This window comes from Drosophila bipectinata, chromosome 3R (genome assembly GCF_030179905.1).
Source record: "Drosophila bipectinata strain 14024-0381.07 chromosome 3R, DbipHiC1v2, whole genome shotgun sequence".
NCBI classification, from domain to species: domain Eukaryota; kingdom Metazoa; phylum Arthropoda; class Insecta; order Diptera; family Drosophilidae; genus Drosophila; species Drosophila bipectinata.
In genome coordinates, this window is record NC_091739.1 from 11388371 (window position 1) to 11415767 (window position 27397).

The window sequence follows — 27397 nt, forward strand, 5'->3', positions numbered from 1 at the left end:
TCCACTGCAGTTGCGTGATCCGGGTAATTATCCTTCCCAAAGCGATCTGTTCGATCGATCGATCGGTCGATTGATCTGCACAGGCAGCAGATCGTGACATTTGATGGACATTTGCCGCCGCTGCCGTTTGCCGTTTCCAGTTTTCAGTTTCCACACCATGCCGGAGCTGATTCTGGGACGGATGGGGTCCACTAATCAAATAGCCTGAGAGAGCGAGACTGCACTCCAATCTTGCAGCCTTCAATCAACTCATTAGAATCTCAATTCCACAACTGACAACACTGCAAATTGGCATTGACGCTGCAATTGTGAAATCAGAAGCGTTTCTATGTTTAAATGAGACAATTTGTAGCCATTTAAATGATTCAAAACTACTGTAGCTACAAAAAATAGAAAATAGAAAAAAAAACTATCACTCACTCGCTTATAAATCCCCAATTTTAAGGAATCTTAAGCGTAGGCCCCGGCGAGATTCGAACTCACGATCTCCTGTTTACTAGACAGGCGCTTTAACCAACTAAGCCACGGCGCCCTCATGTCTAAGACCATTTCGAGGTGTCTCATAAGAAACTGGCCCACAGAACTGGCACTTTTCCAATTTATTTTCATCTGGCTAATGGAAAAACCAAGATCACAGCAACAGCAAGATAACAAAACAAACCGCAGTGTCAATGTTTTCACTTTTTTTCAAGGAAATAGTTTTTTTTAATCATATTGATAAGGTAGCACGCATTACATATATTGTGATATATATATATCAAGAGCAATATATTTAATCTTAAATTATTTAAACACACTGTTATAGTACGTTATTGAATCAGATCCAAGTAGCTTAAAGATATGATAGGATAGGACAGATTAGAAATAAGAAATAAGAAAGTTTATTCAATATGGTTAGGAGCCAGTCTGGGAATCCATTAATTTAAATAAAAATATATATTTAATCCTAATATATATCACACCATATTAAATTCTTGCTTTATAAAACGTGAGTTTCGAACATCACTCATCATTTCAAGACATGTTTCTAAATCAAGCTTATCACACTTGAATCCAAGTGAAAATTTATACTTATATGGACTACATACATACATACCTTCATGTACAAATATATAAAAATCCATCAACCCAATTTATTTCTTGGTAATTCACTGCAAAGGTAATAAAACTCGAAAAAATATAGACTGCATAACACATTCAAGAGCTCAAGGATATATGAGGAAATTACAGTGACCACTGCCTAAAAGTTCCACTGCCTGAAAATAAAATCATTACAAGATGCTTAGTGCTAGGAGCTCTTAAATTTTAATTTGATTTTAGAATGAGGCTCCACTGCCTGGGCATGCTCGTGTTTATTTGCGAAGGGTAACAATTTGAAATTTGGCTCAAGCTGCAATTTGGCGGCGTGTTTTGCATATTATCAGCTAATTTCGCCGCCGAGATAAGCTCTGTTTTAGTCCAGTTGCCTGGCCATGATGGTAATTTATGCCCCGCCGTCCCGAGTGAGTGGCAACAATGAAATTGTTTGCCAGTACTTTGTGCAACAAAAAAATATTTATGCAAATCCGTCTGCGCTTTGTTGCAACTTGCAACTCCATCCATATTTTATTACATTTTCAAATATAATTGCAGCTCGAGCTGAGCATGGACATGGCAGAGGTAGTACCACGTCTTAGTGTCCACTTGGAGAAATGTAAGGTTCTTTTTAATAAAGTTTTAATAATTAATAATATTACTCTTTTAAGGATTAAATTATCTAGCTCATCAATTTATCCACTGTTTTAATATAACTAAGATTAAACCAAAACTCGATACATTGTTTTCGGTGCATCACTGCCCTGGAATTCCACTTTGAGCAGCTTTTCGCTGGCTTTTCGATTTAATCTCGTTTAATTGCTGCGACTAAGTGCGGATATGAGGGGCCACAGGGAGAGGGTTACAGTCAGCTGCCGGCAAATGAAATTGCATCAATGTCAAGCATGTGGAGCGGCTGGTGAGGCACAAAAAAAAACTCCAGAAACGAGCTCAGGAACATGTCGAGGTGCACCAATTGATGGCCTGCTGAACACCTTGCACGGCCCCTCATACCCTGCCTCCCTGCCTGCGATTACTCCGGCTCCTGCCCAAAGATTTTCCGCATTAATATGGCAATTTTATGAAAACAAGGACTCTGGAGCACGAGTCGCGTCTCCCTGTCGCCGCTGCCATTGCACCTGCTCACTTGGGAGACACCGCGGTAGTGACAAGTCATTTTGAATATCCCTGAGCAGGGTCCTGCTGCTTTTGCAAGGATATACTTTTATGAAGGATCTCTTACAGGCACCTTACGAAGGGAACTAAGGAATGCACTTTTATTTAAAGGGTATTAAACTATTCTTAAAAATATGAGGAAAATCTTAAACGAATTATAAATGAATCATCAAAACACTTAAATCAAAAACAGCTTAAATATTTATACCAGAATACTAGAAGAATTTTCTTTAAAAATAGACTCACCTCAAAACTTCTTCTCGTTAAGAATAATCATAGGTTTAAGTTCATAATGGGTTCATAGGGCTCTACTCTCTCCCACCTGATAGGGCTCCAGTGAATGGCCCAAAATTAATTACATTATTTTCGCATTAGGAAGCAGCCATGACACGAGCACTCATGAACATTTTGCGTAATTGCCGTAATTATTGTATTAATTTTTTTGTCGGACGTTTTCGCGGGATCTTGACAACCAGCGAGGATCAGGGGATCCAGAGAAAAGGGAGCACCAAGTGCGATTAGCAACGTCAAGATACGCGCCAGTTGCTGCGCCCGGGCTCGGCCCAGACCCGGAGGAGATGGCCACAAGTTTCGGGTTGCAATTTCAAAAGCGATTATGCTAATTAACCTAGTAAGGAGTCAGTGGTCCCCCTCCTTAAGGGCAACTGCAGCCAGGTCGCAATTTCATGCAATAAATGCCGCCAATGCGGTGTACATTTCGTAGCTGAAATGGACGACGACACCCTCGGCTGCGGCTGCTCTTCATAAATTGTAGGTTTTGGACCCGAAATTTGCATGGAACAAAATATGGAGTACAATAAATATTTAAATTTTATTAGACCCCTCCCTCCCAGCGTCCATGGACGATCCATCAACGAAAACAAAAAACAGAACTCAAGTTGGAAAAAAAAACTGAAAGAAATAAAACTTAAAAGCGTTAAATTTACGAGGTCTGGCCAAAGTGGTAGACGTTTAATGGGCAAACATGGCCGGAGCAACTGCGATTGGTCTTCTCTCGACGGATTCTTGGCTAAAAGACAGGAGGGGGGAGTAGGACCTAGATGTGGCGGGGAGGAAGTGCTTCCATTTCGCATGCGCGCGCATTTAAATTCACTTCCGTTTTGGCCGCAAATTATTGTTTATGTATGTGAGCGCTGTGAGTGGGTCTGTGTTTGAGTGCTTTGTAGGCTGCCATAAATTCATAACTTTGTGGAAAATCATAAGAACAGAATTTATGGCTTAATTATATATGTACAGTGTACACTCCCTGGAATGGAATGGGAATGTGGCTGCAAATGAATGGAGAATGGGAGCAGTGAGGAGCCAAATCCGCAGTTGGCCTTAACTTGGGCATTTCTTTTTCTTGATTTCACGCCGATGATTAAGTGTCGCAGGTAGGGAGGTAGGGAGAGGCAGAGGTAGAAGCCCAGGCAGGGGGAGGCCGGTAAAGCAGGGGAGGCAAACTTTTCGCTTGCATTTATGCTTAAATGCACTGCAATTGTTCTTAAAACGCTGCCAGGCTGCACGCGATGATGGAAAACTTCAACGATTTTCATTTTATTCTGGCCCGGTCAGACGTTGTTGGCCACGTTTCTTGTTGGCCATTCCGGCTGCTGCTCATAACTTGCAATTACGTGCTGCATTTTCTTTTGTTTCCTCGGCGAAGGCCTTATTGATTTTTGTGCTCTGATGCCGGGCTTTTGAATAAAATTGGGTTAAGCTGTTTTGCATCTGCAGTTATTCTGCACGCGCCTCTATATATATGTATGATTCCCACGATTCCTGCAGCAGGAGCACCAGCAGGAGCAGGACCTGCAGACAGTTTGTCTATAAAGTCAGCCAGGAAAAAGCGAGAATTTCTTGCATAAAGCCAATTAAATTAAGAAATCTGATTCAGCACCAACGACAACAGCACCAGGTAGCAACCAGTAGCAACAAGGACTGAAGAACCAACAAAAATAAAAATAAAAACAAAAATCGGATGAAGCAGAAACGTGAATCACAGAGGAATCTCTTACTCCTCCGAGCCCTGGCAATTGGTATTTTACAACAAACTGAGCTTGCGTTCAGCTTATTTAACATAAATCGAATGGCTACTGGAATACACCATCCTGGCTGGCAGTCATCCTGGCAGTACTCTTATCTGTGACTGTGACTTTGACTGGCTTCATGCTGCTGGGATGTCTCTGATGCACCAGCAGAAATATTTTCATTTCAAAAACAAGTATACGCAGTGGTGGTCAAGGATGCAGAGGGCATTGTATACCATTGTATATCTTGCTCTTTAGATTTCATATTTTCAATATAAATATATATAGTAAGGATATATTTATTTTTCCCAGTGTCTTTACAGAAGCTGAGCCAATTTCATTGAGCAAAGGCAAATGTAAAGGTAAAGCAAACGACCTTTAGAAAAATTGCCAAAGTCCGAGAAGTTGTTTTTGTCTTTCGCAGACAAATCACGACCCGAAGACGAAACAGGCATTGGGGGACAACCCATCGGAGGGATACAGATTTCACACCTCATCCGCCTTCACCACAAACCAAAAACAACAAAAAAAAAGTAAGACGAACTGACCCAACTAATAAGAGTCAGCAACAGCAACGCCCCAACAACGACAACATCAAGCGACACCAGCAACAACATGGCATAATAAATAAAAGCCAAGTAGCAGTTGCTGCCTCGGAGTCTGGGTCTGCATCTGGGCCTGGTCTGGTATGGCCCGTCCTGGCCTGGTCTGGAGTCCGGACACCATTCGCTGCAGACTCTGCTGGGCCCTGCGATTTTCACAAGTTGATATCGCAAACACAAAATGTTAATGAGCAATTTCGAGATGGTGCGAAGTGATTTCATTATTTAAACTTTTTTTTGCTTAGTTTTTGCCTTTTATTTCGTTGTCTTTGTCTCTGGGGCTGGATGTGTGCTGTGAGGTTGGTATTTTGGTTTCGGTTTTCTTATTTTTTTTTTTGGGTTTTCTGGTAAGACTTTTATTACGGATACACCATTGGGTAATGAAAGCGAAATAATTTTAATTGGCACTGGCTGGCAGCACTTTTATTTCGGGTCTTTCGATGCCAAATTAATTATTTCCTGTCAAATTAGTTTTGAGTTTTGGCATAAATTACGGCCCAGCTTGGCTCAATGGCTATGAATATGCATTGCACTCGGCTTTTCCCCCCACTATCCCCACCGTTCCCCTCGGCGGAATGTCACCTGTCGTGGCATGTCGCGCCGGGTTACTTCAAAACACTGTTCCGCCGCATAAATTAAGGCCGGCAACGTTGATTAATTGGGTCGCATTTGATGATTAAAACATAAATTGCAATGGATGCAGAAAACTTGGCCATGGATACGTGCTCGGGACGATAAGCTGAACTTTGCCAAAGGACTCTGAGTCCTAAGGGTTGCTGGCCACTAAAATTACACTTAATTAAACAACAAGCCATTAGGGATCCCCATCATCGCGAGCAACTTAAGGGTTTGTAATGTCCAAGGAATTTCATTTATTAAAAAAAAAAACAGATCCTTTAGTGAATTACTAATCGAAGGAAAAACATTAAAAATGAGATTGTTGTAGTAGTCAAGCATATTCACTCAAAAAATGTTTAAATATCTCATAGTTTCCTTGGCTATTATATTATTCCAAAGACAGAACACCCTTGCCACTTTATGCATCACCAATGTGATAGTGCGTGTGCCTCGGGAAAAGGACATTGGCCTGATCTTTGGTAAGCTCTACTCCCAGAGTAGTATTATCATATTATCATGGGATTCATATTATAGATCTGACCGTCATCAATCGCCTGAAGGGTACGAAAAGGGAAACTGTGGACTTTGTAATATCCTCGGACGGGGAATGCGTTGTAAATACCACTCGAGGAGAATTGGTGCCAGCGGTGGGTCGGGTCTATGGTGCAGATTTTGGAACTATAGAACCAGGAAAGACTGAAACGGTTTCTTTGGTCTGGCCAACAGTAGTAAGATTAATTATTAAATATATTATTAATTAACCAATAGTGGTATGAATCCATTACGTAGTCCCTCTACAACCGAGTGGGCAGTTGCCCCATCTCAATAATCACCACAAATGCCCAAAATGCCGTCTCTACCTCGAGGCAGATACTCCACTTTGACACTCGATTCGAGGTCCTGGATCCGAAGAAACAAACTCTGCGTAAACGCAAGGACTTTGTCGACTGCGGGAACTGGGACAAGGACTACCTGCGCAACTGTACGCCTCTGAACTGCGAGGAGCGCTATTTTGGGCAACGGAGCTTCTTCAACCTGGACTCGGGTCGGTGCGAACGGGTGCCACTTATTCATGGGGAAGGAAAGTTCTACGATCCTTTTTCCAACGAAGGCTTCGATTACGGGGGTTTCCTGTCGGAAGATGAACTGGAGCAGGTCAAACAAGGGGCTTATGATGTCAATTTTTTGGAACTGCGTGGACCTCCAAAAGTAACTATATAGAACACCTAAAATATTTTCACAGTTGTACAAAATTGTATGCAAATTTATTTAAAATTATTTTAAAAACTGAAACATATTGATGACGCCATCTATTGGTAGTTTTGCTAGACGCATTCGATAGCGCCACCTTCTGTTACTTGCATAAAACTGCTTTATTTTATCGCAAGCAGTGGGCTTTAGTATGAAAAATAACCGTCACTGTCTGCATGGCGCCGTGGCTTAGTTGGTTAAAGCGCCTGTCTAGTAAACAGGAGATCGTGAGTTCGAATCTCGCCGGGGCCTATGGAGCAATTGTACGCTCCATTTACTTTTTTTTTTTTTCTATTACCTTAAATTAATTTTATTAAAATTTCGCTTAATTTATTCTTCTATTTTGCTCAGGAGCCGCAAGAAAAACCAAAGAAAATCGTAGAAGCGGTGCCGCCCCCACTTGTCACTGCAAGTCCTTTGGCTCTAAGTCCGGAAGATTGTGACAAGTCCGTTAAAAATAAAAAATATCTTACGATGGCCGACTTTATCGAGTGTTTCCAGCACATAGAGGAATCTCCAAGCCAGAAGAAAGTACAGAAAAAGTCCCCCATTGAGGTCCCTCTTCTGACGCAATTGTATTATGACTGGTTCTTACCCATCAGGGCTGATACTTGGGGCGACATTCGGGGACGCATAGCTCCAGATACCCCAAGCTCTAAGAATGTGCGTTCGGGAGCCGAGCCTCTTATGTCCTGGATATCCAAACTAAACAAAAAGGATTGTCTAAAGGTGTTCTTCAGAGGACTCTCTATTGTAAGTTTGTGATGTCGCCGTCCGAGCAATATTCATAAATTGATATTTGTTGATGTTGCAGATCTTACTGTTAATTCTGTTTCAGATCGGTATGACTCTTGTGGCCTATTTTGTGGTGTGCCTTGCCGTTTATGGGTTTATTGAGCTATATTCCACCTGGAAGTGCGAGGATACAATGGAAGCCTTTGTGACGCAACTAAGCTCCCACAGCAGTAATTTAGATGTTGTCACCACCGAAAGCCTAATGTCTCAGCGTTTATAAAGTTAAATCCGGACCAGATGTTACAATTCGAATTAGAAAACCAATAATTTAAAGGAGATTTCCATATTTACCCCTTTTAATTCGAAAAATAAGAAATGTTTTTAATTTAAGAAATGTTTTGAATAAGGAAGAGGGTTTCTGGGACCGGAAAGCCAAGCTCTTAAATAAACAAGTTTCGTTTTTAATTCAAAAATGGTTGCACTTCTTTATCAAAATTCCATCAAGACTTGGTTAGTGAATTTAATAAAAATAAAAATTTTAATTACTTGTCAGAAAAAAATCGTCAAAATCAAATCGTCATAATTTTTCAAAATCGTTAAAAATTAAAAGATACGGATTCATATGCATTTGTTTGAACGATGTGGCAGCACACGAAAAGAAATCGATAGTCGATAACTCGATAATCGCTTTTTGTTTATTGTTAAGGCAAATATTAAAAATAGATTATTTCAACGAACCAATAATATTTTTAAACTATAAATTTCAGTTTCCATACAACATGAAGCCGGAGGAAGAGTTGCTATTATTCCGGGACTTTCAGCGCCTAAGGAGCTGCAAGCACGACGATGAGAAGGTGTCCACAGCAACGTCCCGCGAGCAGGTGAGTAATCCCTCCGGTATTGCTTTAAGCGGCTAAAGATAAGAGCCATTGCTTTTTCCAGCAAAAGACTGAGATCTCAATAGAGAAATGCTTCGACCGCTTCGAAGCACAGCTTTTTACACACCCGCGCCTTTCCCAGTTCTTCCGTTTGGAGCACCAGCACTACTTGGACACGATGTTGCGCCGGTTGCCGCCCAACTACGAGTGCCTGGACAGCAGCCGACCTTGGTGCATCTACTGGATCCTGCAAGCAGCTCAATTGCTGAGTTTTAACTTTGATGATAAAACCCAAGATCAGGTGGTGCAGTTCCTTACCAAATGCCGTGCTCCAACGGGTGGCTTTGGCGGAGGTCCTGGCCAGTATGCCCATCTGGCACCCACATACGCAGCGGTGAACAGTCTGTGCATCATCGGTACGGAGGAAGCCTACCGTGCCATTGACCGACCAACGCTGGTGCAATTCCTGTTCAGCGTGCGAGAAGCAGACGGCTCCTTCCGCCTGCATGTAGATGGAGAAACGGACGTGAGGGGCGCATACTGCGCCATTTCGTGCGCCAAGGTAGTCAATCTGCCGGATCCTGTGCTCCGAGAGCTGTTCGCTGGTACCGGCGACTGGATAGCTGGATGCCAAACGTATGAAGGTGGATTTGGGGGCGCCCCCGATCTGGAGGCTCACGGGGGCTACACATTCTGCGGCATTGCCGGCCTTGCCTTGCTTAACGAAGCGGACAAGTGCGATAAGCAGGCTCTGCTTAAATGGACACTGCGACGCCAGATGCGGTATGAAGGCGGTTTTCAGGGTAGAACAAACAAGCTGGTGGATGGATGCTATTCTTTTTGGGTCGGAGCCACCATACCCATAACGCAAGCCACGCTCTCCGCAGACGACAAGGAAATGGATCACGCTCTGTTCGATGTAGAGGCACTGCAAGAGTATATCCTACTTTGCTGCCAGAAGCAGAACGGTGGTCTCATCGACAAGCCAGGAAAGTAAGTTCATCTAAAAGTTTAGTTTCGCTTCAAATAAAGCTCACCTTTATTTTTCAGACCCCAAGATCTGTACCATACGTGCTATACCCTAAGCGGAGTGTCCATTGCCCAGCACTCGGAATCCGCCAGCCGCCCTCAAGTCCTCGGGGACACCATCAATGAGCTTCTGCCCACCCACCCGCTGTTCAACATCCCACCAAAGTCCGTGGCGGCAGCCCGAAGTCACTTTGACAAATGCAACGATATGGAGTTCGCTGGTAGCGACAGTACCTGAAGGGAAACGATTAGAGGGACAGAAAGTATGCTTAACAAGGAAGATATGATCTTTCTACTGGGACATTTGATTCCACTAAAAATTTTTGAACCAAATTTTCAACTTCAATAAACTTATTTTGAACTGCATTTATGTATATACTACGTCTGGATTAAAATCTGCAAAAATTTCCATATATTTTGTCAAATCTTTTTTGGGGATCCCCTTCAACATGGTGAAAAATGCATTGAGGACCAATATAAGCTTCAACAAAGGCCTTAAAAGCTTTCTACATTGATTCTCCATCAATCTAAATCAAAACCCAGGAACAAAATATTTTGTAGATTTTTTGTCAAATTTTCTGGGTAGATTGAGGTCGATTATCCATCTTTGAAATTCTGAAAAATAGGAATATAATATACATCAGATATTTTTTCAAATTTTCTATAGTTCTCTCCTATATTATGGAAGGATAAATATAAAGAAATAAAGACATAAAATGTTTGTTATTTTGAATTGTAACTTATTTATTTTTCGGTATTTTTATCGCAATTGGTGATGGCGGTTGTTTGGTGTGACTGTTTCTCGTTGTGAATGTCACAGCTTCTTCCACAAATTTTAGGAATTTCTTTTAAATTTAAGTGATTACTCCGTCTAATGTTTTCTAGTCATCGGAACCTAAGGAAGAGGACACCTGCGGAGGGAATAGAGCGACCGGAGTACATCGCTCATTTAGTGGATGAGTATTACACGACCACCAACGTAGGTAAGTATAGCAACTTGTTGCTGTTATGATGTCCCCTTAATTTTTTAAATTTTTTATATTTTAGAGGCGCAGGAACAGGTCACCGCCAATTTGGCAAACTTTTCCTATGACCCTATTAACTGGCCTTATTTACTTCAGGCCGAAGCCCTCGATGTGTTTGCGGCATCTCTAGAATCAGCAAATCCCCATCTGAAACTGCATGGAGTCGCAGCCTTGTGTAACATTTGTTTGGGTAAGAAATCAGTATTTCCCTAAGTTCTTACTAGAATTTTTTTCACTTTCCAGACAAATCAGCGGCGAAGTTTATCAGGGAACATCTCAAGCTAATTACCGACTTGTTTGTGCGCACGGACCACCCAGAAATTGTGCTCCACAGCCTTACGCTCTTTTATCAGCTTTTGGAGGCCGGCGAATTCGACCGGGAATTGCTTCTTGTTCCGGTTGTTCTGAGGACTGTGCAAGAGTGGAGGCAAAAATCGGACGACCTCCGCATCGTTCAGCTCTGTCAGCTGTTGCTGGAAGATTTCGCCACTAGGTCTGAGATTATCGAACTGCAGAATGCTGCGACAGCTCTGCCGGCACTGGAGCAGCCAAGCACCAGCCGGGCTGCAGCAGGTGCAACTGACTAAGCGCTTTACACAGCAAGACCTGGAAAAATTTGCCCGGTTCACGGGAGACTACAACCATATACACAGCCAAGACATACCAGTGGAGGAGCGACGAGTGCACGGCGCCCTCCTCAACGCTGTTGTGGCTGGCATAATTGGAACAAAGTTGCCGGGACCAGGAACCGTAGTGCTGGAACAGAACTTCCGGTTCCTTAAACCTTGCCGCATTGAAACGGACACCGTAGTGACGGTACGGCTGATGAAATCGCGCAAGATATCCACCGTAGAATATGACTGCCGGCAGAACGATGAGGTCGTTTTTGCCGGAAACGCGAAGCTACTAACCCGCCTCCAAAAGCAGATTTAACTTAATAAAACATTAACATTTAGTATATTTTGTACATTATTTCTTGGAGGCTCGTTTGCCCTCTCCCTTTTTAGGAGGCGCCTTGCCACGCAGCTTGCGCAACCGCTTCATTTCCTCCTTGAAATCCTGGTGCTCATCTCTGAACAGTCCGTAGTCGCGCAGGTTCTTCATCAGCAGATGCGTTTCCACGTGCCGGGGGTACCAGTTGACTACATAGTCGCGCTTGTGGATGGGCTCCTCAGCGAACATGCGAACAACCTGGAGCAAGAGTATATTCTTGGTAAAAACATTTTCAATTTACTTGGACGGACGAACCTTCATGGACTTCTCATTTGTGTTGCGGGCAACTTCTCCAAAAATGCGATTTGACAGATAGTTCATTCGCCGGGCATACTGGGTGCCAAGCTTAATTAAGTCGGTATATTTGTGCGACATGTCTAGTCGCTTTTTATTGTTAATTAATCTAAATTTCCATTCAACAAGACTGTTTGTTGTGACTATTTGGTGGTTATGTCACGAATCGGACAGATGATGAATCGAATCTGATTTATCGAAAAAAGTTCCATATCTACGGTATGGCGGCAGATTTAAAATTTTTCAATACTCCATCTCATACCTATCAAAAATAAAAACCATCTTCGCTTAAATTAAAATTCGTCAAAACAACTTTTATTTAAAATGAAAAGCAAATAGAGTATACCACCGGATAAGTTAAATGGAATAACAAAGTTTTAGCAACAGTCTAAGCATAAATTTTGTTAGTTTAACACTAGAATTTTTAAGCTAATCTAGACCGTTTCTATAGCTCCCCGGCGCCTGGCCTCAGAGCCACTTGCAGAGTCAGTTGCATCGTTGCCGATAAAGGAGGTCTCCTCAGAGCTTTGCACCGCTATCACCTCACGACCCATTGGCACACCGTTCAGCTGGCTAAGAAGAGCATTCGTGCCGATCAGTGGTGCTTCTCGTGGGGACCCGCTGTGCACGGAAATTTGATCATAAAGGTGCATACGACTGGGTGTGTGGGAGCGGGAGGCAGGCGAATGGTTACCGCGTGAGTGCGGACTGTTGGTGCGCGAGTGCTGGAAGTCCTCCAGAGGTATTTCCTCTGAACTGAATACAAGATTAATATTAATTTAAACTCTCAAATAGATAGGCTACCTATTACCGCGGTCTGGGCATCCTGGGACTGTTGTCACGTGATCGGTTACCGGTACTTCTAGGCTGAGAGTTTTCCCGCGATTGCGAAGATGTTTGACTGCACAAGCTTACACTAGGCGACCTCTCCCGGTCAGAGTGATCCGGCCTCAGATTCGATCCCATTGTGGAGTTAGGACTGCGTCGCCTGGAGCGACCTGCGCTTTCGTTTCGAATGCTAATGACAATAGACAATAAAAATGTTTTCCTAAAAATGATACACTACTTAATTACCCCTCGATTGACCGGTTTTGGGCCATTTGGGTTCGGCTAACTCCAGCGCTATTGCCTCCTCTCAGTACTGCTGCAAATCCTGGAACGCGGTTCGCCGTTGAAAACATAGGTCGGTGGTGGCCACTGCGCGAGCTGCTTCCGCTGCTATTCGCGCTGCCACTCCCAGAAGGGACCGCCATTGTCCCGCCCACGGCAAATACGGGAGAATCCATCTGACCAGGGATCTCAATGAGCTGTGCGATTTGGTACATCTTTTTCTGGCGCGCTTTGCTGCGACCCTTAGTCAGTCGTTGCTTAGCGGCCATGCAGCGGATATGGTCGTCAAACAGGAACTTGGCAGAGAGAAGCGGGGTACGGTTATGAGTAACACCGCCTCGGTGGACCGTGATGTGGAGACATCGGGAATCATCCTTATCACCTTGCACCTCCACGTCCTGCAGGAAGCCCACGAACTTGGCTACACCCCAGCCGAGCAGCTTGGCATCTGGTTCTACGAGGATGAGTTGCAGAGCGTCAATGACGAGGAATCGCCGTTGTTTGCTGCTGTCTTTTGCAACTACGGTACACGCGATTAAGTCGCTGTTGTCTGCAAAAATTCATTGAAAAGATTTACTTTTTAACCAAACAAGCATACTTACTTAAATCTAGCACATTTTCCACTTGGACGAGATTTACGGCATTCGTCAGGGGCAGCAGGCTCTCCTTCTCGTTGAGAAACTTTTGGCACGTGCGGCGTAGCAGAAAGTAAACGCGGATGGCCCGTCTGGCCTTCTCCACCTCCCCGCAAGGTAAACGACGTGTAAAACCAATACCCGTGAGAGGAGTTCCTGTTGGCGGCAGTAGTATTGCAGAATCCATGCACAAAAACTCCACATTCAACTGAGCCTTGCGCATCTCATTGTACTCATCCTCAAACAGGTCTAGAAAGATGTCTTCCGACTTGTAAAAGTTTCTCAAAACCACCATTGACTGATTTCGGGCGCTAAAGAGCAGATCCTGTTGGGAGGGGGTGATGCAGCGGGCCTCATCGGAGTTGGGTCTAGTAAAAGTAACCAGCAGTTCCAGGGCGATCTCAACAGTTATTAGACGAATGCGGCAGGCTGGAATAAGATAATTATATGTATATTTCTCATTAAAATCGAAATGAGTAATCAAGGGGACTTACATGGCTGACTGGACTGGGTGATGATGTTTAGCAACTGCTCTATCAGCGCCGTCTTGTAGCTAAATGAGCCTCTTGTTGACTTTGCTAGAACTTGCTCAAACCACTCATTCTTAATACCTGCGTACAAAATATCATGTTAGTAGATGCTTTATTAATGAAACGATTCTCAATTAGTACGAAGAATGGACAAGTTACGTACCATCTAGACATGGCGGGGAGAGGTGCCAGAATGTAACATAGAAAGCAGTTAATAGAGCATGATTGGTGAAATCAAAGTTGTGAAAAATTACAAAGCATTAGCCCACAGACGGTAACAATAAGTTAGTGCAGAGTGAAGTGAACCTACCTCTGTTGTGCGACATGGCGTAGATGAGGCACAATGACAGCAGAGCTAGATAGTCATTTTCAGTACAATCCAAGGCATGTAGAACTGTATCCAAGAACGGCTTGGCCAGCTCACCAAAGTCCGCTTTCGCGGAAGAGGTCGACTGCTGCAGCCTCTGCTTCTCTTCATCTGTTATGTTGCGCAGTTTTAGATCCTCCGAAGTCATGGCTTCTGCTTGAGACTCCGCTTCCGTGGCTGCCGGGGAGGAAGACTCAACGCCACTGTCTTCGCTTAAAGCATAGCTGGAGGTACTTCCCTGACCCGTGACCGTATCCAGGGCCTGCTCAAGACTCTCAACAGGTTCCCCAAAACCGGGTACCACAACCTCACGGCGCTCCACATATGAATTTAAGATCTCGGCAGCGCCTTCCTTGAACACACTATGATCGCCGTTAAGGATCACCCAGGCGAGAGCATGAACCAACGGGGCGTGAGAGACAACCAAAAACACCAGCGATAGCAGGTATAGAGCTACGATAGAGCTCACGCGCGGATGCTGTATCTCTTGGATGTCGATATCCACGTTACGATTGAGGACGGCTGCAAGGTTCTGGGTGACCACTGCAAGCGAGGGCGGAGGAGGAGCTGGCGTTAAGGAAAATATATACAAGGGCACAAACAACTTGTGCAGCAGGTGCTCCGTGAGCACTGCGTTCAGATCTTTTATGTCCAGCAGCAAGATGTCACTTAGATAGTGCAAGTGGTCCAGGTGCTCTGCCACCAAGTTGGATAGTTTCTGGTTCGATTGATGGCTGTAACGAGATAATAGCATTAGAAAGGATAAAAGGAAACTCGTAGGGATATATCTTACTCGATGTCCGTGCGAACACATGTATCCAGCTCGAGAATATGCTTACCAATAAACCAAACCAAGTTGCTAAAATAAGGGGCTGCCGTTCTAATATAATAGTATAGTATAGTTAGTATAACAATTTAATATTAAGATTAAGGTGACGTACTTGTCTCTAATAAAACGCAACATGCTGGAGTTCTGCACCTTGTAGACGTTCAGGGAAATTGTACGTACTGCAATCCTCACCATGGACTCTGGGTGATTAAAGAACTTAATGGCTTCCGTGTACAACGGAAAGTCGTTTGTGTGCTAAAAAGAAAAAAAATTATATATAAAAGAGACTTGATTAACTTTATAAGCTCTACCTCGTTATAAAAGAAATGAATAGTATGAGTGTTAAGCTTTAAACTCAGCGTCTTAAGGAAGAGGATATAGTAGCCCATTACATCCTCATCGGAAAAATCGAACTTGTGCACCATAATAGAGTTTACATGGTTATTGCTCAGCAGATAATCTGAAAGAGTGATGATTTACCCAAAGTATTAAATTTACATTTTAAGAAAACTTACACAGCGATGTCTCATTCCTGATATTCTCGAACAGAATGTTAAGAGTCTGAAGCAACTGAACACATACGAAGCTAGAGCCTCCGCTCTTTTGACGCATGATGTGCAGGAAGTAGGAGAGCATATTCTTCTCCAAAAAGAAGCTGCAAAAAAGATAAGAAACATATAGTAAACTACGAGGGCGCAGATAAGTGTGTACCTACTCGAATACTAGAGAATCGTGCTGGTCACCCCAGATGAGGATCTCAGCAATGCATCGCAGTGATTCAACCAGCAGACCGCGATTGTTCTCAGATACTGTGGTGTTCTTCTCCAAAATACTGTACAGGTACTTGAGGTGCTCCAGGGACAAACGGTTTTTTGGCCGCCCGCCCCAAGGACCGCCAAACCAGCTACGGCTGCGGAACATGCTGGCAACTGGTTTATAATCAACTAGCCACTGTCCACCTGGATGCTCTCATATCAGGGTGTGAATGAGCGGATTGGTAAACGCACCACTGCCACCAGCCACGAAACCTATTGAGCCTTGAATCAGATTCGCCAATTGCTTGTGAGTGTACGTTTCGAATTTTGTAATTGGCAAATTGCGATTCTTTTTTCAACAATACAAACACACTTCTTCTTCACGAGAATACAAGTGTCACAGTCAGCTGTTGCTTTCATAATATTATCGTTATCGAACAGTGTTGGTAATCGTTATAGGATTTGAAACAAAGAGCTTCTTTAAAAACAGAGCTTCTAATGAATGTTTTTAATTAAACTTGAATCAAACAACTCGAAAAAAGAAGACCCAAAACTAATATTTATAAATATGTTCAAATATTGGTGTAAACATAATGGTTCTATTTTCCTTTATAATTTTAAATAAATTACCCCTGAATTATCCAACATAATTTTAACTTTAAATAATCAGTTTTGCATTATCCTTAAAAGAGTTTTATTTTTACTAACACTCACGTCACCGCTCTTAACTAGCTAGGGTTTTGGTTGAAGTTTATGGAATAGGAACCTGTATTAGGATCCTGTTGCATTTGAAAGTTTTGAGTGGATAGGCCAAAGGGACGCAAAATCATGTTTCCCAGGTTTTTAAGATTCGACATCATCTCGGTCTTGAGCTTTTCGTTTCGCTCGTTAATAATGGGCGGGAGGCGGATCAAAGCCTCTCGCGCTTCCTTCTGGCCAGGATCAAGCTCAGATACTTTTTTGTAGTCTGCCAGTGCCTCGTCAGGTTTGTCGTCTTGTTCATAGAGCTTAGCACGCCTGTAACACAGAACGATAATAACCATTAGTTTCATTTATTACACTCCCTAAAAGAGTGTGAATCACCTAAGCAGCGCTCGTAGATACTCCGGCCACAGTTCGATGGCCTTTGTGCAGTCGTCAATGGCGGATTTGTTGGCCTCCAGCTTCATCTTGGCAGCGGCTCTGTTCCCGAAAAGCACAGCTCGCTCCTTTGAGTTGTCAGAGGGGCATACATTCAAAGCATCGGTGTACACTTTGACGGCACCATCTGCCTGGTCGTTCTTGAACAGCTCATTTCCCTCGAGCTTCAATTTGTTGGCTTGTTCCTTGTTCGCCTCCAGTTCCTCAGGGCTCAAGTCCTTTTCCAGCTCCCGCAGCTCGTCAACTGAAAGCTCTTCGTCAATCTGCTTTGTAGTCGCATCTCCTGGTTGACCATCTCCTGCTGCCGAATCCTCGTTTTCTTCGCTCAGACTCAACTGGCTATGTTGCTCCACAATCTTGTCCACTTCTTTCTCATCCAGATGCTTGGCAGTTTCTTCATGTCCGGTGATCTGTTCGCCTAGGGCATCCTGGAACTCGTCGTCGCTGTTGGGGTCTGTCATATTGGCATTTAGTTTTAGGTGTGTTTACTGGAAATTTCGCTTGGGCAGCAACAAATAGTGCCTCATGCCCTCCGATGACGTTGCCTATCGATGACTAGGCGGGTGTGCTTGCCAGTGTTGTCGCTTATTTCAGCTATATTTTTGGCGCACAAGTTTATGAATAATTAATATTAATAAACAGTATTATGGAAAAACAATTCACCCTAATTAATCACAATAAATAGGTATGAATTATTTTCAATACTATATATTTTATATATTAAACAGCTGATTCACTTAAACCGCCACCACTAGCAGAAACCCAAAAGGAACTACGACAACTTTGAGTCATGACGTCTGAAACGCCGATTTTTCAAAATATTGACATAGAAGCCTATATCTTGAATGAATACATTCCCGCTAAGCCTCTGGATGTGAATTTGGAAGTTCATTTTAGTGATTCGGAGCTTGTAAGGAGTGTTCATAGATATAGAAAGATTCTAAACAACTTTTTTGCAGGCATCTACGGAAGCATGTGCACAGCTGAGATGCGGAGACGTTTTGAAATTCCCATTTGTACGTCCGGGGCATCAGCCGAGGGCAGTGGCGATAAGAAAGAGCGAGGTTCTCGTTTCAGAAGATGCGGCAACGGAAACAAAACGCGTGGTGGAGCTTACACTGGAATCCCCGGACTTATTTGAATTCCAACCAGGAGACACCATCGCCGTTCTACCAAGCAATGATGGGAAGCTAGTGGACAAGTTGCTGGATCGCCTCGATCTGATGTCTAAGGCAGACACGATGTGCAACGTGAAGCTTGCACTGATCTGTGCCAAAAAAGGCGCCAAAGTTCCAGCGCACATTCCGCAGACTACGAGCCCTCGGGAGATCCTTACCCACTGTCTGGCACTCAATGCTGTTCCACAGAAGCAATTTCTTAGCGGACTAGCTGGTTTTACTGAAAATAAAAAGGAACGCAGCTTCCTGGCCTGCCTATCTTCAAAGCAGGCCGCGTCTTCCTACAGTGAACTTGTTTTAGAGCGTGGATTCTGCTTTTTAAACATTCTGGAGATCTGTGCCAGCTGCAGACCCTCCCTAGCCTTCCTGGTGGAGCACTTACCACGGCTGTTGCCACGTCCATACTCACTATCCAATAGTCCTTTGGCGACCGGACCCCAGGAGCTGCAGATAATCTACTCGATCCTCAGCCAAAACCCCGGAGTTACAACCAGCATGATGGAATCGAAAGCCCATAAAATCGACAAAGGGGAGCCCGCTGAAATTGTTGTTTATCCCCGGTTAAGCAATAATTTCCGATACACGGAGGATCTTTCCAGCAATCAAATCCTCATTGCTGTGGGCACGGGCGTAGCTCCTTTTCTTGGCTTCCTATCCCACAAAGAGCAGCTCCTAAATCAACAGTCCCAAAGGGACATAGGAAAGACCTGGCTTTATTTAGGCGCCAAGACAACGCGAGCTACTCTGAATCTGGACCAACTCCTAGTCTGGCAGCTGACCTCAGTGCTGCAGCGACTTCGCATGTGTCAATCGCGTGGAGAGTCTCCCTGCTACGTGCAACAGCTACTGGAGGAGGATTCGGAGGAGCTGGTCCCGTTGCTATTGGAGGCCAATACGGTGCTCTATGTGTGTGCTGACGGGGCCAAAATATCCCAGTCTATTGCTAGTGGCTTGATCAAGTGCCTCCAGACAGCTCTGCATCTCTCAGAAGAAGAGGCGGCACAAAAGCTTAAGGAGCTAAGAGCCCAAGGCAAATACCGCGAAGATGTTTGGTTATAAAGAGCTTCTACTTAGCTTTTCTTAGAATAAAAATAGTTTGGTTGTTGTCTTAATGTTTAAATAGTTTTGTTGAACTACTTTTTACTTTCCATGTAACACCTGTAATTAGTTTAAGAGAAAAAACACTTTGGCTTTGGTCGAATAAGTAAATAACGATATATTTAACAACACAAAATAAAAATTACAGTGCAGTCTAAACTAAATACATACAATTGTGAAGGATCCTCTTCAATGATCGAAAATGGATGGGGGCGATTACGAGTACGAGAACTAAATGGATTTGGGTCGGTGCGTAAGGTACACTTAACTGGTAAATCGAAAAATAATAACTCTAAATAGCGGTAGAAAATACGATTACGACTTAGGATTCAAAGCGAAAAAATACGTGTGTACAATTAACATATAGAACTTAATGTGGAAATTTGCTCGGTGAATTAAAGCAACCATTAAAGTGATAAATTATCGTTATTTTTCCTTCACTCTCTGCCGTTTCTAAATACCGATATCTGCGTACTGTTTATCATATACTGTTTAAAGTTTATTTTGGCAAGTCGGTCCTTGCGGTGACCTTGCACATTAATATGCATTTTGCTTTTTGTATTTTAACTACGTTTAAGTTATAATTGAAATAGCGCCAATCCTGGTCGTCTATATTAATATAATTACGAATCGATCAAAATTGATTTCGGCTTCACTCGTCGTATATATCTTTACAATTGCAATAAAAGTTTCGTATAAAAAATTATGCTACCTCTTGTTGTTTCTTTGTTTATTTGAAGACTTATGTTTCGTTTACGTTTACTTTAATAATTGCAATAATTGCGTTCGTCTTAAATGCGTTTGCGAATATGTAGAGTCGGGTATGTCTCGGTTGGTTACCAAAAAGGGCCATCAAATCCTTTTTTTATCCTTCTGTCATTTATGTCCTTACAACAATACTACCGTTCGTTGACTTGTCTAATACTCATTTAAGCTAAACTAAGAAAATCAAGTATATTTTCGATTAATCGTTAAGCTCTTTGAAAATTATGGATGCATTAATTTTACGCCAAAAAAGTATTAATTTTTTTTTTAATATAAATTTAACTATGAACCGATCTGCAGCAGCAGCAATCAATGTGATACTAAATGTCCGAATTGAAAGCAAAATATAATCCCTAGCCCCTAATATAACATTTTTTAAGAATAAGCCAAATATTCTTTCCTCCTTCGTTGTATTTTAAGCTGAGAAGATAGCGACTAGCCATGGACACTCTTTCCGATAATTATTTGTTGGGTGATAGCATCAGAATTGAACTAAAAAGACTAATTAGAAAATTAACATTTTGGCTACACGATTAATTATATCAAGAAATTCTCTCTCATTGCATTTTGATGTTTGGCATTGCTCGTAATTCCCGATGGGACTAGGTTTAGTATATGCATCCTCTCGTTAAGGATATACTGTGCTTTGACACATACATTATACGGGTTAGATGTAAAACAGCTCTATGGTGATAGGGTTATGGCCAAACCTGACAGGAAGAGTCTGTGTATTCTTTGTTGCATTTATATATCGGTTAGTCTCAAATTTGTACTTATTTAAAATGGAATATCAATTAGTTGTTCTCTCAAGCCAGTCATAGCTAATATACATGCTCCGGCTAGTTTTCTAATTAATTAGCTATCTGTGTGATATCTGTTCTTTTGTGGGAAAGACATAAATTGTGGAGATAATTTCTCAGTTTCTCAGTTTTGTGTGCTTGTTGCTGCTGATGCTGATGCGTCGCTTGCTGCTGCTAGCTCTAGTCCTAATGGCACTTGTTACAATCATTTCCACTCGCTACATTTATCGCCTTTATTTTTTTATAGTTTTTTTTTTTAGTTTTTTGTTTTTGGTAATTTACAACAAGTATATTGCATGATCTCTCTCTCTGTGTTTATGGGTTCGGTTTCACTTACAGACTAAGACGAATTTTATATAGAATTGCATAATGCAGATTTGATAAAATCGCTTAAATCACAATTATGTATATATACGGGTATATAAGGAGTAAACCAACTTATTTCCATACAGTTAATAATACAGTATCTATGTATAGTGTATATCATATGTGCGTGTTTGTGTGCGTGGTAATATACATTGGCGCAATGTACGAAGTAAGGCTAATTTGCCATAGGACGACAATCTAATCTAAGCGATAACTCCTCCCCCCCCTCCGCTGTCATCTGATAATTGTGGCGAGCAGTGCGAGGTGGATCCAGCAGGAAAAGTTTACTCAATTTCCGTCCATCCGTCCACTACTCCTCATTGTATCCATAAAAGGGTTTTACGTGCTGCAAAAAATGAGAATAATATATGGTTAAAATTTTATAGATTTTATACTCTTTCAAGCAGAAAAGCAAGAGGAAAATGGCAGCGCAATAATTAACATCTCCGACCTGCCGTAATTGCCGTAACCCTGAACACATGAACTATACTATATACGACCATGGGCATACAACTACTATATAGCATGCTAAGTTTTTTGATAAAATTTGTAGCTTAAACTATAATAAGGGTTTAAAGCTCTTCGAGGTCTAACTTTTAGTTTTTCAAATCTATAATTTTTAACTAAAAGGAATGTTGCTACTACCTACACTTGATTTGTACCTACACTTGAACATTTTTACGAGTGCTTGAAAATAGAATTTGTTGGCCGGCCAGGCGAAATATATTAATCATACAAATGTTACGTTATCAGCAGTACCCTTCTTATCAACGCTTTTGATCCAACCAGCTGATTATATGACGGCAAAGAACTCGTTAAATATAGACGTCCACTCAGTCCCCTCGGCCCAGGTAGGCCTTGAGAGGGAGGGTTGAGGTCAGCCGAACTGCATAATATAATTAATAATGCATTATCAGTACCATTTATAAACTGGCGATGGCTTGGAATGAGGTTTCCTACATTTTGGTCGCCTATTTGTTGCCCTCCTCCCCCCTGGTTGTCATTAGCAAGTGTGTCGCATATAAAGCGGGGAGCCCAAAGCGGTTGGTTGCCTATTGTTATGCCCCATGGGAGAGGATCAATTATCAGCGCAGTAATTTTTTGTATATTTATCGGCATGTGAAGCGGGAGTAGTCACGCTTGGATTTCAATGAAGTCCCTGAGAGCTCCAGCTCCGAGCCCCAGTTTCAGATTCAGATTCAGATCCGGAGAGCAGTGAATGAAGTTCTCTGAGCTCCAACCTCAATTGGAATACTTGTGGATCGTGTTGAAATGCATTACATTACGATCCAATGAGTCGGTTCCAATGCACAATAATACTTATAATATACTCATTTCCACGTTTGGCGCACTTGTGAATGCAGCGAGTGCATGGATGCGATGCGATGCGATGCCTCTTTGTGTGTGGATGAGTCTGCCGCAGACATGGAAACTCTGACAAAACGTTCGCTCGAAAGTGTTGCCAAAGCGGATTCATTATAATTTGCATTGCCGACTTGCGTGAACCAGCAGGGGGGGGGAGGGCTTTACATACATACATGTGTACAAAAACACCCCTTTGATTGTGGGGGGGTGGGGGAGAAAAAAAATGCGAAACCCCGAAAAGTACTGGATGATTCATATAAAATTCCGCATAGCTACCATGAAAAAAAAAAAAAACAAAACAAGAAACTTGTGTGTGGTTCAATAAACGAGACTCATACACACACACACACACTATGTGGGCTAACAAATACTGCCGAAAACGAAAACCTTTGGCGCAAGGTGAAATTATCATTTGGCGGCGCCATTCGAAATCGAACTACTAGTGAGTGGTTTAGTCATTATTTCTTGGGTTTTGGGGCGTCGCTGGCCAGACTACCTACCAACCTACCTACCAAAGTATTTCAATGTCGGTGGGGAAGGCCCTTTCACTCCATCTCTCTCGAGGGAGAGAGGAGTTGTACTTTGGACTATATCGTAGAACACATTTCAATATTGGCGAAATTCCCATCCCATGTGGAAAATCCGTCTCTCTCTTTCCAGCACCAGACATTTTCCATTTCTACGGAAATGGAAGCGGCCATCTCTCCTCCTCCTACGAGGAGTATCGCAAAACGGAAAGCAAAAGTGTACATCACTAATATAAACAAATAAAGAGCCTAGCGGAGACCGGTAGGAGTTGGCAGCCCAAGACATGCACGAAATTGGGAGTGGGAGGGGGAGTGTATAAATAGCCAGCGAAGACGCGACGTCGCGTCGCTGCAGTCCCCCAACATTTATTTTTTTTTTATTTCTTGTCCGTTGCAGTGCCAGCAATTAAATTGAGTAAGTGGGAGGTTGAGCGAAGAAGAAGACTCGAAGAAGATACATACTCTCATCATCATTCTTTGTGTGGCACGAACACACCCAGGCCAGCCGCCCATCCTGGCCAGGGCTTCTTTCTCTTCTCTTATCGCCTTCAAAAAAAAAAGCACAAAATTTCTTCTAGGAACTTGATTATTTCTGCAATTCTTCCTAAACTTCCAGGGGGACTTACAATATCACTTGTAGAGTATGTACTCCCCTGATAAGGCCTATAAAGATACAATTTCTCCGCAAGTGTGGGTGTCGTTTGTGTGTCGGTGAATTAAAGTTTTGTTTTTCCATTATGATGTATATGTATGTATATATTTTTTTTTGGCCAGACAATGCGGTATTCCAAACAGGAAATGCGAACGAGCGTGTTAAATTGCGTACTTAGTTGTTATTTGTTGTTGTTGCTGGAGAGGAGCGTCTTCACATTCGTTTTTTTTTGGTTCATTGTCAGTTTTCAATGGGAATGTCTGTATCCACAACATACAACAACAAAAAAAGCATAAAAACGTAACAAGTCTCTGCATGTAACACACGTAATATTTAGGTAAGGTAAGTAAGAGATGGCTGGTATAAGGCTTTCAAAAGAAAGTAAAGCCACTCCTTCAGGAAACCCTCAGGACTCTGGCATGAAAGGGTAATGAAAAGTTAGTACTAGATTAGTTTTTCTTGATTTTTATATAAATAATCATGTAATTACACAACAAGATGCTTATTTTATTAAAATTTATAATCATAGTTGTGAGAAACTACTCATAAACCCACTCCCTTTGTAAAACTACAGACATTTTCCAACCAAAACCCTTAAGAAACCTCGTGCTCCCCATGCCGACCTTGATCGAAATTCAATTTATTGTTTGAACCGGAGCTACTAGCTGATTAAACATGCCCTGATAGCCAACTATCGCTGTTTCGGGCCCGGTCATTTGACAACTTTCGAGAGGTTGGTTGCGAAAAGGTTTCCGTCGAAAACGAAGATCACTTTGCATGAATAATCTCAGACCAGCGCTACCGCTACTACCTGGAATTAAAGGTATTTTGGGACTTACCTGATTTCGACGGGGAGTGGCAGAGTCCTAGTCCTGATCTCGCTATTTCTATGGTTGTACATACACACTACAAAGACTACGGTCAGCATTCTGTTCCAGTTCCGGTTCCGGTTGCGTCGTCCACACAAAACAAATTTACATTGAAAACTCATTATTCACAAAGGCAGCAGGCCCCATCCCAGTACCCAGTCCCAGTCACAGTCCCAGTCCCGATACCGATCACGCGTAGAGCAGCCTGGCCGCACGGTGATTGCACAGCAACTATACGTTGCGACGGAGCACTTTCTTGGCCGCCTTGATGTTGGGCACCAGTGCCTTCACCTCGCTGCAGTCGTTGAGGAAGGGATGGAAGAGCAGCTCGTCGGCCGTGGCCCGCCGGTCCACCTCCACCTGGAGGCAGCGGTCGAGGAAGTCCTGCAGATTGGGACTGAGCTTGTCCCAGCTCTTGATGTCCGGCCGGCCGTTGGCGGCGATCAAGTAGAGGGCGCGGAGCGGGGTTTCGTAGAGATAGGGCGGCTGGCCCTCGATCATCTCGATGGCCATGATGCCGATGGACCAGATGTCCACCTTCTTGCCGTACTTCTTGCGCGTGACCACCTCGGGCGCCATCCAGTACGGAGTGCCCACCATCGTCTGGCGCTTCTCGTCGCCCTCGATGTTGGCGCAAAAGCCAAAGTCAGTCACCTTCACGCAGCCGTCCATGCCGAGCAGCACGTTGTCCGACTTGATGTCCCGGTGGATGATGCCCTTGGCGTGCAGGAAGCTAATGGCATAGAGCACCTCGCGGCAGACGCAGGCGATCTGGCGCTCCTTCATCACAGTCTCGGTGACGACGTCGGTCAGCGGGCCGCCGTCCATGTACTCCATGACCACCCACAACTGATCCTCGGGCTCCAGCAGGTAGGCATCCAAAAAGTTAACCAGATTCTTGTGGTTGAAGTCTTTCAGCACCCTTATTTCGGTGAGGATGAGGTCCTTGGAGGACTGGTTCTTCATGTCGATCGTCTTGACGGCCACCTGGGACTCGTTCTGCAGGTCGCCAGCGATGAACACGATTCCGGAGGCGCCCTTGCCCACCTCCTGGGTAGTCTTGTATCGCTCGCGGGGATCCTCGGGATTGCAGATGGCTCGCAGCTCATCGTAGATCTCGGCGTCGGTTTTCTGCGTCCGCTTCTCCTTCGACCGGCGCAGTATCGTCTCGTCCGGGTTGTCGTCGCCTCCGGCGTCTATGTGCTGGCCCGTGGCCGCCGGCTTGATGATGATCGTGTCTGTGTTGATCTTGTGAGGCTGTTCGCCGTCCTCCTCCCGCCGCAGGTCGGAGGCGCGCGAGAACTTCTGAGTAACCCGGGGTTTGGGCTTGATTTGTGGCTTGGGGGCCATGGCGTGCGGTGACTTCTTGGGCGGCACTGGCGGTGGCTCCTGTAGCGAGGGTGGTGTCGCCTTCAAGGTCTCACGGTGTTCCAGGCTGGACTTCAGCTCCTTGAATACCTCTTCCAGGGCATCCAGTGGCACCGCCGACTGCTGGCTGCTGTCGTTGATGCTGCTGCTGTTGCTGTTGCCCGCCGAGGATCCACAGCCGCTGCTGCTCTCTGTGGCCGTTCCATCGTCGTCCGATTTCTCCGGATCCTGGGACTTGTGCTTGTTCTTGTAGTTGACATAGTTCTCGATTTCTTTGGACTCCTCGTGGATCACGTCCTCGGTGATGAAGGGCTTGAAGACTTCGTTCTCCTTCTTCTTGATGGAGTAGTTGTAGTACTTGACGGCGTGGTACGCCGCATCCGGATTCTTGTCCTGCTCGTCTCTGGTGATCTGTGAGTTCATCAGCCGCACCCAGGGGGCCGGCAGACCCTCCAGGTCGCCCGTCTCCTGGTTGCGGGACACATGGAAGTGCCGCTGGAAGTTGGTGGGGGCACCGATCTCCGAGATCTGCTCCTTCTTCTTGAACCACTTGGTGAAACTCATGGTCCTGTTCCTGTCTGTGTGTGTGGGACTTTGGAATTTTTCCTTCAACGTCGATTAGTTCCGCTCTTGGGAACTTGGGAAATTCTATTCAGTCGGCGGATTTGTTGTTGTTTCGAGCTCGCTTTGTTGCCGTAGGTAGCTCAAGCCACTCTCGCTCTCTCTTTCCTACTCCCTCTCACTGGCCAGCCGTGAGTCATAAACACATTCACACGCACGCACACTTTTGTTCTGCGCTCTCTACGTGTGTATGTGTGCGTGTGTGTGTGAGCTCTTCTTATCTCTAACTGTAGCTGTAGTTTCTGCAGACAATCGAAAACGCAGAAGATTTTCACTTTTTATAGTCGCCCGCACTGCTAATTACGTTATTTGCAGCCCTAATTTATTCAGCAATCACAAGTTTTAACAAACACACAAAGGCGGACGCGGACACGAACACGAACACGCACACATCTCGGAGTCGGACACAAAAGGAGTGGCCGTCGCCGTCGCAGTCGCAGTCGCCGTCTTGTTCTTTTAGAGTAGCTTGTTGTTTTTAGCTAAAACAGGCCGAGCCGAAGTTCAACTTGGTGTTCTTAGCCGCTCCTTGGAGCCATGTTCAGCCCCAAAACCGTGCGCGACAAAGCGGTTTCACTTTTTTTCAATTTTTAGCAGGTCTGGGCTGCCTCTGCAATCAACAACTTCCTTGGTTTTTCTCCTTCGCTGCAATCGCACTGCACTCGGCCGTGTATTTGCTGTCGCTGTCGCACTTGTATCTTGTATCTGAGTGTTACCAGT

At 43.9% G+C, this 27397-nt stretch overlaps 8 protein-coding genes and 2 non-coding genes across 16 annotated transcripts; 5 read left to right on the forward strand and 5 right to left on the reverse strand.

Moving 5' to 3' along the window:
* Positions 1-458: 458 nt before the first annotated feature.
* Positions 459-532, reverse strand: TRNAT-AGU (transfer RNA threonine (anticodon AGU)). The gene has a single exon. It is a non-coding gene; the product is annotated as a tRNA-Thr (tRNA).
* Positions 533-5813: 5281 nt separating this feature from the next.
* On the forward strand, positions 5814-7933 carry LOC108129413 (uncharacterized). Of its 2 annotated transcripts, none has more exons than XM_017247396.3 (5): positions 5814-5979; positions 6035-6228; positions 6290-6709; positions 7103-7504; positions 7566-7933. In XM_017247396.3, the coding sequence occupies exons 1-5, from the start codon at positions 5853-5855 to the stop codon at positions 7764-7766; spliced, it is 1344 nt and encodes a 447-aa protein (XP_017102885.2). In that variant the 5' UTR covers positions 5814-5852; the 3' UTR covers positions 7767-7933. The 2 variants fall into 2 exon arrangements, with proteins under 2 accessions (XP_017102885.2, XP_070137297.1); XM_070281196.1 differs by having other exon boundaries at positions 5816-5979; positions 7590-7933.
* TRNAT-AGU (transfer RNA threonine (anticodon AGU)) lies at positions 6930-7003 on the forward strand. The gene has a single exon. It is a non-coding gene; the product is annotated as a tRNA-Thr (tRNA).
* A 119-nt stretch (positions 7934-8052) lies between the features above and the next one.
* Fntb (Farnesyl transferase beta subunit) lies at positions 8053-9808 on the forward strand. Of its 2 annotated transcripts, XM_017247276.3 has the most exons (4): positions 8053-8192; positions 8254-8367; positions 8429-9357; positions 9415-9808. In XM_017247276.3, the coding sequence occupies exons 2-4, from the start codon at positions 8266-8268 to the stop codon at positions 9629-9631; spliced, it is 1248 nt and encodes a 415-aa protein (XP_017102765.2). In that variant the 5' UTR covers positions 8053-8192; positions 8254-8265; the 3' UTR covers positions 9632-9808. The 2 variants fall into 2 exon arrangements, with proteins under 2 accessions (XP_017102765.2, XP_017102764.2); XM_017247275.2 differs by lacking the exon at positions 8053-8192 and having other exon boundaries at positions 8200-8367.
* A 187-nt stretch (positions 9809-9995) lies between these two features.
* LOC108129303 (armadillo repeat-containing protein 7) lies at positions 9996-11372 on the forward strand. 3 transcript variants are annotated; one of them, XM_017247266.3, is made up of 4 exons: positions 9996-10376; positions 10441-10608; positions 10662-10880; positions 10978-11372. In XM_017247266.3, exons 1-4 carry the CDS (start codon positions 10268-10270, stop codon positions 11349-11351), a joined length of 870 nt encoding a protein of 289 aa, XP_017102755.2. In that variant the 5' UTR covers positions 9996-10267; the 3' UTR covers positions 11352-11372. The 3 variants fall into 3 exon arrangements, with proteins under 3 accessions (XP_017102755.2, XP_017102754.2, XP_043067909.1); XM_017247265.3 differs by having other exon boundaries at positions 10000-10376; positions 10441-10454; positions 10515-10608; positions 10662-11151; XM_043211974.2 differs by having other exon boundaries at positions 10011-10376; positions 10662-11151.
* On the reverse strand, positions 11353-11871 carry mRpS33 (mitochondrial ribosomal protein S33). The gene is made up of 2 exons (XM_017247267.3): positions 11667-11871; positions 11353-11609 (listed from the first exon to the last, which is right to left on the reverse strand). The coding sequence occupies exons 1-2, from the start codon at positions 11784-11786 to the stop codon at positions 11388-11390; spliced, it is 342 nt and encodes a 113-aa protein (XP_017102756.1). The 5' UTR covers positions 11787-11871; the 3' UTR covers positions 11353-11387.
* Positions 11872-11993: 122 nt separating this feature from the next.
* ema (C-type lectin domain containing ema) lies at positions 11994-16350 on the reverse strand. Of its 2 annotated transcripts, none has more exons than XM_017247490.3 (11): positions 15892-16349; positions 15692-15831; positions 15488-15636; positions 15289-15431; positions 15141-15227; positions 14291-15081; positions 13945-14061; positions 13418-13879; positions 12780-13365; positions 12517-12723; positions 11994-12461 (listed from the first exon to the last, which is right to left on the reverse strand). In XM_017247490.3, exons 1-11 carry the CDS (start codon positions 16095-16097, stop codon positions 12140-12142), a joined length of 3210 nt encoding a protein of 1069 aa, XP_017102979.2. In that variant the 5' UTR covers positions 16098-16349; the 3' UTR covers positions 11994-12139. The 2 variants fall into 2 exon arrangements, with proteins under 2 accessions (XP_017102979.2, XP_070138135.1); XM_070282034.1 differs by having other exon boundaries at positions 12323-12461; positions 12510-12723; positions 15892-16350.
* A 251-nt stretch (positions 16351-16601) lies between these two features.
* Positions 16602-17657, reverse strand: Ttc1 (Tetratricopeptide repeat domain 1). Its single transcript, XM_017247498.3, has 2 exons — positions 17015-17657; positions 16602-16948 (listed from the first exon to the last, which is right to left on the reverse strand). Exons 1-2 carry the CDS (start codon positions 17530-17532, stop codon positions 16660-16662), a joined length of 807 nt encoding a protein of 268 aa, XP_017102987.2. The 5' UTR covers positions 17533-17657; the 3' UTR covers positions 16602-16659.
* On the forward strand, positions 17654-19447 carry LOC108129502 (methionine synthase reductase). 2 transcript variants are annotated; one of them, XM_070282035.1, is made up of 3 exons: positions 17654-17756; positions 17827-17981; positions 18031-19447. In XM_070282035.1, the coding sequence occupies exons 2-3, from the start codon at positions 17862-17864 to the stop codon at positions 19306-19308; spliced, it is 1398 nt and encodes a 465-aa protein (XP_070138136.1). In that variant the 5' UTR covers positions 17654-17756; positions 17827-17861; the 3' UTR covers positions 19309-19447. The 2 variants fall into 2 exon arrangements, with proteins under 2 accessions (XP_070138136.1, XP_017102982.2); XM_017247493.3 differs by having other exon boundaries at positions 17658-17756; positions 17830-17981.
* Pak3 (p21 (RAC1) activated kinase 3) lies at positions 19441-27376 on the reverse strand. The gene is made up of 2 exons (XM_043212211.2): positions 24662-27376; positions 19441-21624 (listed from the first exon to the last, which is right to left on the reverse strand). The coding sequence occupies exon 1, from the start codon at positions 26621-26623 to the stop codon at positions 24923-24925; it is 1701 nt and encodes a 566-aa protein (XP_043068146.1). The 5' UTR covers positions 26624-27376; the 3' UTR covers positions 19441-21624; positions 24662-24922.
* Between the last annotated feature and the right edge of the window lie 21 nt (positions 27377-27397).

What these genes read in the sequence shown, in the direction of transcription:
- Ttc1 (XM_017247498.3), bottom strand. Translation starts at nt 17,532, where the DNA reads ATGACAGACCCCAACAGCGACGACGAGTTCCAGGATGCCCTAGGCGAA. An exon ending in TATCTACGAGCGCTGCTTAG is followed by an intron (nt 16,949 to 17,014) that starts GTGATTCACACT and finishes TCTGTGTTACAG; the next exon opens with GCGTGCTAAGCTCTATGAAC.
- Fntb (XM_017247276.3), top strand. Translation starts at nt 8,266, where the DNA reads ATGAAGCCGGAGGAAGAGTTGCTATTATTCCGGGACTTTCAGCGCCTA. An exon ending in CAGCAACGTCCCGCGAGCAG is followed by an intron (nt 8,368 to 8,428) that starts GTGAGTAATCCC and finishes TGCTTTTTCCAG; the next exon opens with CAAAAGACTGAGATCTCAAT. An exon ending in CTCATCGACAAGCCAGGAAA is followed by an intron (nt 9,358 to 9,414) that starts GTAAGTTCATCT and finishes TTTATTTTTCAG; the next exon opens with ACCCCAAGATCTGTACCATA.
- Pak3 (XM_043212211.2), bottom strand. Translation starts at nt 26,623, where the DNA reads ATGAGTTTCACCAAGTGGTTCAAGAAGAAGGAGCAGATCTCGGAGATC.
- LOC108129413 (XM_017247396.3), top strand. Translation starts at nt 5,853, where the DNA reads ATGTTTAAATATCTCATAGTTTCCTTGGCTATTATATTATTCCAAAGA. An exon ending in GGACATTGGCCTGATCTTTG is followed by an intron (nt 5,980 to 6,034) that starts GTAAGCTCTACT and finishes TTCATATTATAG; the next exon opens with ATCTGACCGTCATCAATCGC. An exon ending in TCTTCAGAGGACTCTCTATT is followed by an intron (nt 7,505 to 7,565) that starts GTAAGTTTGTGA and finishes TTGATGTTGCAG; the next exon opens with ATCTTACTGTTAATTCTGTT.
- ema (XM_017247490.3), bottom strand. Translation starts at nt 16,097, where the DNA reads ATGTTCCGCAGCCGTAGCTGGTTTGGCGGTCCTTGGGGCGGGCGGCCA. An exon ending in CACGATTCTCTAGTATTCGA is followed by an intron (nt 15,832 to 15,891) that starts GTAGGTACACAC and finishes TCTTTTTTGCAG; the next exon opens with CTTCTTTTTGGAGAAGAATA. An exon ending in CGCCATGTCGCACAACAGAG is followed by an intron (nt 14,062 to 14,290) that starts GTAGGTTCACTT and finishes TTTTGTACGCAG; the next exon opens with GTATTAAGAATGAGTGGTTT.
- LOC108129303 (XM_017247266.3), top strand. Translation starts at nt 10,268, where the DNA reads ATGTTTTCTAGTCATCGGAACCTAAGGAAGAGGACACCTGCGGAGGGA. An exon ending in CTTGTGTAACATTTGTTTGG is followed by an intron (nt 10,609 to 10,661) that starts GTAAGAAATCAG and finishes TTCACTTTCCAG; the next exon opens with ACAAATCAGCGGCGAAGTTT. An exon ending in CCTCCGCATCGTTCAGCTCT is followed by an intron (nt 10,881 to 10,977) that starts GTCAGCTGTTGC and finishes GCCAAGCACCAG; the next exon opens with CCGGGCTGCAGCAGGTGCAA.
- mRpS33 (XM_017247267.3), bottom strand. Translation starts at nt 11,786, where the DNA reads ATGTCGCACAAATATACCGACTTAATTAAGCTTGGCACCCAGTATGCC. An exon ending in CAAATGAGAAGTCCATGAAG is followed by an intron (nt 11,610 to 11,666) that starts GTTCGTCCGTCC and finishes CTCTTGCTCCAG; the next exon opens with GTTGTTCGCATGTTCGCTGA.
- LOC108129502 (XM_070282035.1), top strand. Translation starts at nt 17,862, where the DNA reads ATGACGTCTGAAACGCCGATTTTTCAAAATATTGACATAGAAGCCTAT. An exon ending in ATTTTAGTGATTCGGAGCTT is followed by an intron (nt 17,982 to 18,030) that starts GTAAGGAGTGTT and finishes ACTTTTTTGCAG; the next exon opens with GCATCTACGGAAGCATGTGC.